This window comes from Pseudorca crassidens, chromosome 15 (genome assembly GCF_039906515.1).
Source record: "Pseudorca crassidens isolate mPseCra1 chromosome 15, mPseCra1.hap1, whole genome shotgun sequence".
NCBI lineage: Eukaryota > Metazoa > Chordata > Mammalia > Artiodactyla > Delphinidae > Pseudorca > Pseudorca crassidens.
In genome coordinates this window covers 38,274,732-38,286,283 of record NC_090310.1, presented here as the reverse complement: position 1 = coordinate 38,286,283, position 11,552 = coordinate 38,274,732, and the positions used below count along the sequence as shown (strand labels likewise).

At 61.1% G+C, this 11,552-nt stretch overlaps 1 protein-coding gene across 1 annotated transcript; it reads left to right on the top strand.

Moving 5' to 3' along the window:
* Positions 1-2,679: 2,679 nt before the first annotated feature.
* Positions 2,680-9,753, top strand: SSTR5 (somatostatin receptor 5). The gene is made up of 2 exons (XM_067705136.1): positions 2,680-2,761; positions 7,958-9,753. Exon 2 carries the CDS (start codon positions 8,008-8,010, stop codon positions 9,103-9,105), a length of 1,098 nt encoding a protein of 365 aa, XP_067561237.1. The 5' UTR covers positions 2,680-2,761; positions 7,958-8,007; the 3' UTR covers positions 9,106-9,753.
* Positions 9,754-11,552: the final 1,799 nt, after the last annotated feature.

Below are 11,552 nucleotides of genomic sequence, written 5' to 3'. Positions count from 1 at the left end.
GAGGGGGCGTTCAAGCTGACAGGTGGGGAAAGGGAGGTGGGTTGCAGCCAGGGCAGAGGCTCCGCGGTGGGAGGCAGTATGGAGCATCTGGGGAGCAGAGAGGCCAGATTGGCAGGAGGGTGGAGAGGGTTTCACAGCCCCCCAGGACCCGCCCAGCTCCTGGGTGTTTCCAGGTGAACTGGAGTCAGCCTCTGTCGCTTTTGAATAATTACGGGAGCCTCAGCCTGGGTGCCTGAGTACAGGCAGGGGCAGAGTGGCTGGGGGGATGTTACGTCCAGCAGCCACTGGCCTCCACCTCTGGAAAGGGGGATCACAGGCCACAGCAGAGCTACAGAGAGGGTGGGTTTCCCATGGGAGGGGTCCGGGGGTCATCCCTGGGGAGTCCCTCGGGCATTGTCCCGTTGCCATGGCTCCTGGCTGCCACTAATCCTCACCCTCCTCTCTGGTGCTGGCGTGACCTCCGCAGAGTGTCTCAGGGCTTCACCTCACTTGATCTCCTGGGGCTCAGAACCAGGGCTCAGAGGCCAGGGGGTGCCTGGCAGGAGCGGGGCAACAGAGGAGAGGAAGGCAGCCTCAGGGTGGACTGACCACCTCTCCAGGCATCTTTTCTCCTTTGGAATCAGAGCCCCCAGGGGGGCCCAGGTGAGACACCCCACAGATGTTACAGTGTAGGGGGCGTCCCAGCCTAATGCTGGGTTGTAACTGACCAAGCACCTGAACGCTCACAGGGCCATGTCCCCCCTGTGTGCCAGGCACTGACCCCCCCCCCCACGACCCTGCACCCAGGACAGTGAGCCTTGGAGAGGCTCTCCCTGGCCTCCTGTCTCCACTGCTCTCTTTCCCGTCACCCTGATCCTCTCCACTTATGACAGTCTACAATTACATCCATTAAATTATTTTTGATCTATCACCCCTCTCTCTGCCAGCCTTGGAGCTCACAGAATACGGCCTTGTCTGTTTTGTCCGTAGCAGCATCTGCACCATCCTGCAGAGCCATGGCACCTGGGCACGCAGGGAACTCTGTGTCTCCCACCTAAACGCATCCAGAGGGTGTGTGTGAATCTGCTGGGTATGCGACAGGCCACATGCATGTGCCAGCCAAGCGGGACATGCAACCTGGCCCTGGCTTGCCACTTCGTCCCATCCAGAAGGCCTCCTGCACCAGTCACCTGGGACATCTGGACCTCAGCGTGTGCCGTCCTGCTGCAGCCGCTGTTCCCAGCAGGTCATCAGGAGAGACATCAGCTTCCTTTCGGGCCGCTGAGCCTCCATCTGCAGGCCAGGCTGGCAGCTGCCCGTCTGATGGCCAGCAGGACTCCTCAGCCTTTGGACAGACTGGCAGGGACTACAGGGGAGGGCTGCACTCCGAGGGGGTGGTTTTCCACTCCCCAACTCCATTTCCCCTTGGCTGGGCTCCTGGCCTCACGTCCATGGGAGTGGGGTCTGTGCAGCCTCCTCGGAGAGAGAGCTGGGGGACACGAGGGAGAGAGCCTGGGGTCGGGGAAGGGAGGCTGGTGACTTCCTGAGCATATGGGGGTCTGAGTCTGGCTGGGGAGGGGGTACTGTGTGTTCCAGGAAGCAGCCCAGCCTCCCCAAGGGGAGCCTGTGTGAAGAGCGGCATTGGCCTCCGGGCTGGGATCCTTAGATCTCTAGGTGCTTTTTCTTGATTAAATCATAAGCCATGCTCCTTGTAGAAAATGTAATATCACAGAAAACCATGAAGAAGAAAAGAAAGGGTCTAGGCATACAGCCCTGCTGAGGGACCTGCCAGTACCTCCATATACAGGGGCAGCGGGACGCTGTCCCCACCTGTCCACATGCAGCCCATGGCTGCCTGCATCCCCTTGGGTGAGGGTCCTGCTGTCTTGGGGGTCAAGCCATCATCTGAGAGCAGCTCATTTCATTCAACCAGAGCTGAGCTCCCCCAGATGGGGGCAGGGTAAGGGTGCTGGGGGCTGCATCCTGGTGAGGGAATGTCCAGACCCCACCCAGCTCTCCCTGCCTGATGAAGCACAGGTGCTCAACGCTGCTGGTTAAAGTCACTGGCTGTTAAGGTGCGGCCCCTGAAGCAGCAGCAGCAGCACCTGGGAGCTTGGCAGAAATGAAGATTCTCAGGCCTGCCCACCTGTGGAGTCAGCACTCTGGGCGTGACCGGCAGACACCTGCGTTTAGATGCCTTCTTTTGGGTGACTCTGATGCCTGCTAAGGGGAGACCCCAGAGTGAGCCACCCAGCCAGCTGTGGCCACCTGCTGCCCCTTGGCCGTCGTCCTGACCCCCATCTCTCGGACACAGCCCCACTCTATCCATCAGAGTCAGCCTCCAGCGCTTCACCCCGAGTTGAGGGCCCCTCCTCAATCCTCCTCAGACTTTCGGAAGGGCACTTTGAGTCCCCTCAAACCCCTTCTGGGGACAGGACCCCCCAAGCTCGGGTCTGCGGCCAGAGCGGACAGAAGAGAATGTAGTGGGGGTGCCGTTGTCATCGGAGTCGCCGCCTACGGGACGAGGGTTGCGGGTGAACTGCGGAGGCCCAGGGAGGAGCAAGGGACAGAGGATGGACTGGGCGTGGGGCCCCGCGGGGAGCCGAGTGCCCGCCCCCAGCCCCGCCCCTCCCCCCGCCCCAGGCACCCCCACCTCCCTCCGACGCTTACCGCTCCCCGCCTCCCTGTCAGCACCCCGAGCCCCAGAGAGGAGCCCAGAGTCCTGAGCCAGCGCAGCGCGGGCACTTGGCTCCCCGAGGGCCCAAGGGGTTGCCCTGCCCAGGTGAGTGCCGCGCGCCCCTGCCCCCCGCATCCCCGCCCTCGCCCCTTCCCTCCGCTCTCGCCAGGGTCCCTCACAGATCTCCTTTACCCTCTCCACGAGTCTCACCACCCTGCGCGCAGCCCTGCGCCGCCCTGGCACTCCTGGAGCTCTCCTGCCTCCGTCCTGAGTCCCTCCCCTCCCCTTCCGTCTGCTCCCCAGCCTCGGCCGCCATCCTCTCCCACTCCCCCGCTCCCCACCCTCGCCATCCTCCGGCCTCTGGACCCGATGTGCCAGAGTCAGGGCAGAAACCTCAGGGAGACTGGGTCGACCCGCTCTGGCTCTGCCCACCGTGCCTTTCCCGGCCCGACCTCCTCACGGAGGGCGCCGCAGCGGGGCTCGCCCAGGGGCTGGCGAGGGTGGGCGGCGCAGCCGGGAGGGTTCGCGAGGAGGCTGTGGCTGGAGTGGGTGCGAAAAAAGCAGACCGCGGAGGGCGCGGCGCAGGAGCCGCGGGGGCCCCTGGGTGGGGGGTGCTGGCAGAGGGGAGGCGGTGGTCCGTGAGCGGTGGGAAGAGTGCAGGCAGTGTTGGGCCAGCTCCAGGGCCCTGCCTTGCAGAGCACAAGGTGCCTGGTCCTGGGGTTCCCGGTGTGCTTCACCCTGGACTGGGGAGTAGAGGGGTTGGGGCCCTGGCGGCTGGGGCTGGAACCCTGGCGTGTCCAGGCCTTGGCACCTGTGCTCTGGGGGCCACCCTCTCTAGAAGGGAGCACGCGGCCTGGAAGTTCACCTGTGTGCTATCTGCCCACCCAGGGTCCAGGTGGGGCCCTCACCTGCCCACTTGCCTTGTCCCTGCCCCTCCTGCCGGCCTGGGGTTCTGGGGAGAAAGCGAGTGGGAGAGCGCCTGCTGCGCAAAGTGTGAGGCAGTCCTGGCTGCTGCTGAGCCTCCTTTGAAGAGAACAGGTTCCTGGGGACAGTGGCCACTCGAGGGGAGGACGGGGAGCCTCCTGGGCAGACGTGGTCGCTGGCACCGATAACAATGACCCACCATTGGTTCCCAGTGAGATAGTGGCCGGGAGTTCTGAGAAAGTATGCTGGGGGCCAAATGTGGCTTTGGAAACTTCTTGCAGGGCATGCAGACCCTGCAGAGACCCTGAGGAGGGGGCTGTACCAGCCTGGCCTCCCTGTTGCTGCATGGAGCCCACCCTCACCCACCTCGGTTTCCCCCTCATGTGGAAGGGATACCCCAGACCAAGGCTGCCTTAAGGACAGATGGAGCGTGTTTCAGGGGAGGGACAGGAATGGGGGTTGCCATCGGCTGCACCCACGATCCAGGCCGTCCCAGGGGAGGCAGGCCTGGGTGGGGGCCCTTGGGTGGTGCTGAGGCCTGTCCTCTTAGCCACGACATCCTCCGCCCATTTGCCCCCACCCTGCACAGGTGAGGCCCCAGGACCAGCAAGCCTCGATCTCGATCTCGGTGGCTTCCACAGCTGCCCCTGGGCTGCAGGGCCGGCTCCTTCCTGCTGACCTCACACTGGGTGAGCCTAGAAGGGATTGGACCACGCTGATCCTCCCCCAGGGCATGGCACACTTGAGCACCGAGGCCCCCTCCCAGGTCCCCCGGGGAGGCTCTGGCACATTCTCCACAGAGCCCAGGGCTCCTGGTGCTGGGGAGGAGGTGCTGGGCTGTTTGGGGCACGTGGGTGGGAGCGGCTATTGAGCACTACTATGTGTCAGGCATCTCAGCAGCTATTGAGCGCCACTGTGTGCCTGGACTCATTTCCTCTGCTCAGTGGCTTTGTAGGTGTCACCTATTACAGGGAGCCAGGGCTCAGAGAAGTGGTGTGACTTACCTAAGACCCCTTGGCCAGTGTGTAGGGAAGGGCTGGGGCAGGGGGTGGGCTCTATTCCCTGTGCCACAGCAGTGGGCAGGTGGTCCCTTCCTGGTGGGGGCCTCTGGGTCAGAAAGCCCCAGTGTTGGCCCGTGGTCGTTCCTCAGCTACCCCCCACCCCGAATCCCTTACCCGCAGAGGGGAAGGGCTGGAGGGATAAGTTCCCCACGAGCGTGTGATTTCTGTGACTAAGAAGATTGCTCTCTCTGAATGATGGCTCTTGCAGAATTATGTTCCAAGAGGCAGGAGCGGCACGATCAACCTAATTTTGTTCTTCACTTCTCTGAAGTTTAACTCAGGCGTTGGGGTATCTGGGGGGATGCAGGGGCCTGGCAGTCTGCTCAGCACCCTCTGGGTTCTGGGCAGCAGGAACACCTGGCCGCTTCCTGAAGACAAGGTGCTCATCTGATTTAGAATCAAACTCACGTTCAGGTGCGTCTGAGCTCCTTCTTCTCCACCCAGCCCCCAGAAAGCCTCTGCTTTGGATATCTTTGGGGAGAGGGTGTAGCCCCAGGACTCTCCACCCTGATGCTCACACAATCCACCTGGCTGTCTCCAGACCAGCGTCCTTCTAGAATTCCTTCCCCATTAGCACCTCAAGGGAGCTTTAAACATTATTTTACATTTAATTTCTTTTTAAAATGTGAGGGGGCCCCTCTGTGCCAGGCCCTGGGGAACAGGGATCAACAGGTCAATTCCCACCCACCAGATCAAGCCTGCAGGTGTCCAGTCTCAGAGTGTCCGGGGTGTCCCTCCTGCCACCTGGGCACCAGCCCCACCCACCCCTGCCCCCAACCCAGAGCACAGCCCAAGGGACCCCCAAGCTTTGTATTTTAAAACATCTTTTTTATTATTTATTTATTTATTTATTTTGGCCACGTCTCGCGGCATGTGGGATCTTAGTTCCCCAACCAGGGATCGAACCTGCACCCCCTGCAGTGGAAGTGCAGAATCTTAACCACTGGACCACGGGGCAAGTCCCCCCCACCCCCACCCGCCGCCAGCTTTGTCTTGAAATGCGTCATCCCTTGGCAGCCTACCTTGGCCTTTTTTTTTAACAGAATTTTTGTCATACACCTCATATCAGGTCATGATATACAGCAGGTGTGCTCAGCACCTGGACCAGCAAATTCAGCAACGCACAGAGAAAGGTCTCTTTCCCCTTCAGGCCAGCCGGAAGCCTCCTCCCGGTGGGGATTCCAGGGGTGACAGCGTTTCTCTCTCCCCCGGCTCCCCCAGTTCCCCCCCCCACCCCGCTTACGGAACCTGTTGTCCTATCCTAACCTGTACTGTTCTGGGTTTCCGTACAGGCAGCCCGTCTGCGTTCTTCAGGGTTTTCTCTTCGTCCTCGACTCTCTGTAGGTTGACTCTGACGCTGCTGCATTTTTTCTTTATCCTGTTAGGGACAGGGTTTCCCTTTTGAGCAGGACTCTTGCCCTGAGTCAGTTCTGCAGGTACCTCTGCACCCCCACCACTGCACCTGCTCCGAGGGAGTCCTTCAGCCCCTCTTCCGATTCCCCCATTCTCTCTTCATCTGTGTCCAGACTTTTGTGGGGCTTTTTTTTTTTTGTCCAGATGATGATGTTTTTCACACCCAAGAGTTGTAATTTCCAAAAATAGACACTTGTTCATTTTACTCCTTAGACAGAAGCCAAATTCATTTCAGAATATTTTTATCCATTCCTAGAGGATTCTAAACATTTTAACACATATCTTAAGCACACTTGTTCAGTCATTTGCTTTTATTTCACCTGAAACGAATCCACTGATCCACCTTCTCACTGTTGATTTTCTGGGTCGCGTTTCCCAGTGTCTGTTAGCATCCGGGTGTGTCCGCCCATCTGGAACAGAGGGTTTTTCCCTGTTGTTGTCAGAGTTGGTTATTCTGCCCCCTTGTCTACAAGATTTCAGTTGCCCTCCCCAACCCTGGGGTCCCCAGTCCGGGCCTGGCGGCCTCTGTGCTGAGGTGACTTGGGAGCACGGGGGCTCAGCTGACCCTGGCTTGTCATTACGGCCCTTTCCAGCCCCGCTCAGGCCCTTGTCTTGGTCCCCTGGGGGCACTTAGACTCCCTGCTAGCCCCACATCCCCTGCCGGAGGTGTCAGCCCCCATCTTCCCTTCCTCCTCTTCTCATCAATGGAGGTATTTATTTTCTCCTGAGCATCACCGTTTTTATGAACAATTTAAACATAGAGAAAAGTACAAAAACAATATAATGGATACACGTGTGCCCATCACCCTGACCTGCAGATGCCATTCCCCCATCTTTGCCTTGGCTCTTTCTCTACAAAACCCCATCACCCCGAAGCCTTCCCTCTGTCCACGCTTCCCATATCGTTCCCCCGCCACACACGCACACGTGCATTTCCTCCTGGCCAGTGGCCCAGGCTGTAATTCGTCTCCGCCTGTCATGTGTTTGCTTGTTCATGGTGTGGGGTCCTCATATACCCCTTCCCGCTCGGTGTCCTCTGCCTGGGGCTTCAGACTTGCTGTCCTTGGGCTGGGTGATGGCCCTGCCAGAGAGCATGTGCATCTATGTCCCTGGTCGTCTCCTTGGCCCAGTGACATCCATGCTGTGGCGGATAGCTGTTGGGGGCAGGGAAACCAGCTCCTCTTGGTCATGCGGCTGGGGCTTTGCTGGGGTGACATGGACGTGGCTCACCAGTTGGACACTGGCAGAGCCTCTGCAGCCTGAGTTCTGGTTTTTCAGCCACACGGAAGGCCCGGCACCCTCCGATGGTTCCAGGAGGCAACCCAGAGTCCAGCTTTGGGGTCACCCAGGAGAGCGGGCTTGGCCGATGTCACTGCACTTCTGGCTGGCCTGGGCTTGCGGTGCCCAGCCGATGTTTCAGCCTCCTTATCCCTCCCCCCACCCCTCTCCACCTGTCCTGCGAGTCCCTGGGGAGGTGACTCCCACCATCCTTAGTCCCTTATCTGCAAGTTGGGTGTATCAGTGCCACCCCCAGGACTCCACAAGGCCTCAGAGAGACGGTGCCAGCCACAGACTCGAGAGTGGCCATGGGTGAGCCAGGAAGGGGGGCATTGGGGTGGAGAGGGACGGTCAGGTCTCTGGAAGCCATCGTGGTATCGACAGACGGCGTCTGGGCTCACAGGGCCGTCTGCCCGTTGCCCCCACGGCAGCTGTCCTGCTGCTCCTTCCTCTCTGGGCTTGTTTTCCAAACAATTTGCTTAATGTGATTCCCAGCCCAGTTGAACATGAGTAATCATGTTTACCTGGCGCCACGGGGTAATCCTGCGCCTCCTGGGCCAGTGGGGCCGGGCGCAGGGGAGACACCCTCCTGGTCAGTCGCTCCGTGTGCTTCATTCTCTTGCAGTGGATGCGCCCGGCGCTCCCGCTCACCCTGCCCTGCCCGCGGCGGCCACGATGGAGCCTCTGTTCCCGGCCTCCCCACTGACCAGCTGGAATGCCTCCTCGGCAGCCACAGGCAGCGGCGGCGAGAATGGGACGCTGGCGGGGCTGGTGCCCTCACCGGGCGCCCGGGCGGTGGTGGTGCCCGTGCTCTACCTGCTGGTGTGCACAGTGGGGCTGGGCGGCAATGCGCTGGTCATCTACGTGGTACTGCGTCACGCCAAGATGAAGACGGTCACCAACATCTACATCCTCAACCTGGCCGTGGCCGACGTGCTCCTCATGCTGGGGCTGCCCTTCGTGGCCACGCAGAACGCCATCTCCTACTGGCCCTTCGGCCCCGTGCTCTGCCGCCTGGTCATGACACTGGATGGCATCAACCAGTTCACCAGCATCTTCTGCCTGACCGTCATGAGCGTGGACCGCTACCTGGCCGTGGTCCACCCCATCCGCTCCGCCCGCTGGCGCCGCCCTCGGGTGGCCAAGCTGGCCAGCGCCACGGTCTGGGCCTTTTCTCTGGTCATGTCACTGCCGCTGGTGGTGTTTGCAGACATCCAGGAGGGGTGGAACACCTGCAACCTCAGCTGGCCAGAGCCTGTGGGCCTGTGGGGTGCTATCTTCATCATCTACACGTCCGTGCTAGGCTTCTTTGGGCCGCTGCTGGTCATCTGCCTGTGCTACCTGCTCATCGTGGTGAAGCTGAAGGCCTCGGGCATGCGCGTGGGCTCCACGCGGCGGCGCTCAGAGCGCAAGGTGACCCGCATGGTGGTGGTGGTGGTGCTGGTGTTCGTGGGCTGCTGGCTGCCCTTCTTCATCGTCAACATCGTCAACCTGGCCTTTGTGCTGCCCGAGGAGCCCGCCTCCGCCGGCGCCTACTTCTTTGTGGTCGTGCTGTCCTATGCCAACAGCTGTGCCAACCCCTTGCTCTACGGCTTCCTCTCCGACAACTTCCGCCAGAGCTTCCGGAAGGTTCTGTGCCTCCGCAAGAGCTACGGCACTGAGGACGCGGATGCCACGGAGCCACGGCCGGGCCAGAGCAGCCGGCTGCAGGAGGCCATGCTGCCCGCACGCAGCTGCGAGGCCAACGGGCTCATGCAGACCAGCAAGCTGTGAGCGTGGAGGCCGCGGGAGGGGACCCCGGGAGAGGCCGTCCTGGGTGTGTGGAGCGGGGGCAGGTGAGGGTACAGGAACCCACTGCCACCTCTTCTGCTTTCCTTCCCGGAGAAGGAGGGGGACTGGAGCAGAAGAGGAGAAATAGCCAGACAGCAGTGGGGGGAGCGGCCTCCCAAGGCAAACAGCAGACTGGAGAGGCCAGGCCGAGTGAGGCGTACGCAGATGCCAGACCCTGGAGGAATTCGGCTTCCTGTCCTCTCCACCCCCGAGAAATGCGCTCCTCCCACCCCCCAGGCCCGAAAACGGGTCCCAGAGAAGATGCCCTGGCAGCCTCGCTGGGAAAGGCCTTGGGCTCCCTGGTGCTTGGGCCTCTTTGCGAGGCTGGAAGGAGAAGAGCCAGAATGTGGGGGTCACTCACCCGCAAGCCCCCATCTGAGACAGCCCTGCCCAGTGCCGCCCCCAACTCAGTTGTCCTCAGTTGTCCCAGAGCAGGATGCCGACACCAGGAGGGTGCGGGGAGCAGGCAGAGCCGTGCTGAGCAGGGGAAAGCCTGGGTCAGCGCTACCTGGGCCTCGGCACGGACCCCAGACAGAGGCCAAGCCCTGGAAACGAGATCACATAATAAGGGCGCTTGTGTTTGACAACCGCTCCCTGAATAAATTAGAGAATAAATGTTTGACTCTTTCCCAGAGCAAATATTGTCCCTGGAGCCGATTGAAGCCAGTGCAAATCAGAGCAAGTGGATCATACTCGGCTGGATGGGGGTAGGCAAACACCCAGCTGGAAGTGGGCAGCGGGACACTTAGATGATAAGGCAGGGGAAAGTGTACACAAGCCAGCTGAAAGGAACGACAGGGCTGGGGCTGTCCCGGCTCGCCTCCTGGGGGTGGCAGGGTTAGGATTTGGCCCCGGAGGATGCAGGGGATGCATCTGATTCTTCCATGGCTGGTGGGTGCGGGGAGTCGGTGGCTCATTTGGGGCCCCTGCCCCCATCCCTGATCAAGTGGGAACACGGCTGCCTCCTGAGCCCCAGGCTGTCTCTGCCACTCCTGGGCTCTGTCTTGGGGGTGGGGGTGACTAAAGCCACCCCCGCCCGGCCCTAGGGGGAACAGCATCCCAGGGAGGGATGGGTGCCTGGGAGAAAGAGGTTCGTTCAACCAACCACTTCCCACCACCCCTGGGTTCGGATGCAAAGTGCATCCACTCAGAATAATTTGGGGGAGCAAGCAGATGGCTCAGAAATATCTGCCCAGGTCAATTTCTCCCAATTGATTTGGCATCTTGATCTCCCTCCCCAGGGTAGCGCCAGCCAAGAGTGCCCGTGTGGGGACTGCAGACACCAGCAGCAACCTGACCAGTCCTGCCTGTGATGGGTGTGAGGGGCGTGAGTGTGTGTGCATGTGTGCCTGTGTGTGAGTGTGTGTGTGTATGTGCCTCTGTGCGTGCATGTGCCTGTGTGTATATATGTGTGAATGTGTGGGTGTGTATGCGTGTGCATGTGTCTGCTTGTGAGTGTGTGTGCCTGTGTGTGAGTGCATGTGTAGACATGTGTGTGCCTGTGTGTGTGCCCAGAGCCTGATGGACCCAGCGAGTGGAGGAGCTGATTCCAGGCAGCCCATGGACCCTGGGTCCGGGTGGGAGCTGGTGACCAGGACTGGCCATGGTGGGACACCGAATGGGAGGAAGTGAGGACTAGGCACTGCTGAGAGCCTGTAGGGAAGCGGGGACAGGAGTGTTCCAGGAGAAACGTGAGCCCAGGGAACCGTGGACATGGCACGGTGGGCCTGGGGATGCAGCCTGGACTGGCCACTGCCCTCCGCACCCAGCACAGGCTGGGCACAGCTGCGGGGACCACAGAGCCGCCACCACACTGCTTGCAGGTCCCGGGTCCACAGGCCCTGAGTGGGGCAGGGGGCGGGGAGAGCAAGTGCCCTCGGGGGGTGACCTGCTTTACTGTCTCTCTCTCCGCATCGATGGGTTTTATTGGCCACTGGGCTCCAGTGGCTCCCAGAGTGACCTTACTCAGGAAATCCGGCCCGCGGGGCAGGGTGAGGCTTCCTCTGGGATCGGGATGGGGGGAGCTGTTTGCCAGGCAGGGGGGGTGCAGGGTGGGAGGGGTGGGTGACGGAGGCGCAGCCCCCACAGGCAGAGCCGGTGTTGTAGCCCCACAGTGAGGGAGACCAAGGCTGGCCCACCCTGAGGGCTGAGTGAGGGGTGCCCTGGGTAGGGCCCCAAGGAAGGGTCAGGAAGGGCCCACCCTCTTGGGCATTTTGGGACAGGAGGAAGGCAGACCATGGGTAGACACCAGGAAGAACTTCCCACAGGAATCTGGGGGCTGAGAGCTGGAACACCCTTTGGGGGTGTCAGGGAGGTGATCGACGTTGAGAATAGGGTCTTGGCTGGTCACCTGTCAGGGCCCCAGCAGAACCCTGGACTTCAAGGACTGG

Excerpts from the sequence above, each read along its gene's own strand:
- SSTR5 (XM_067705136.1), top strand. The coding sequence starts at position 8,008 with ATGGAGCCTCTGTTCCCGGCCTCCCCACTGACCAGCTGGAATGCCTCC.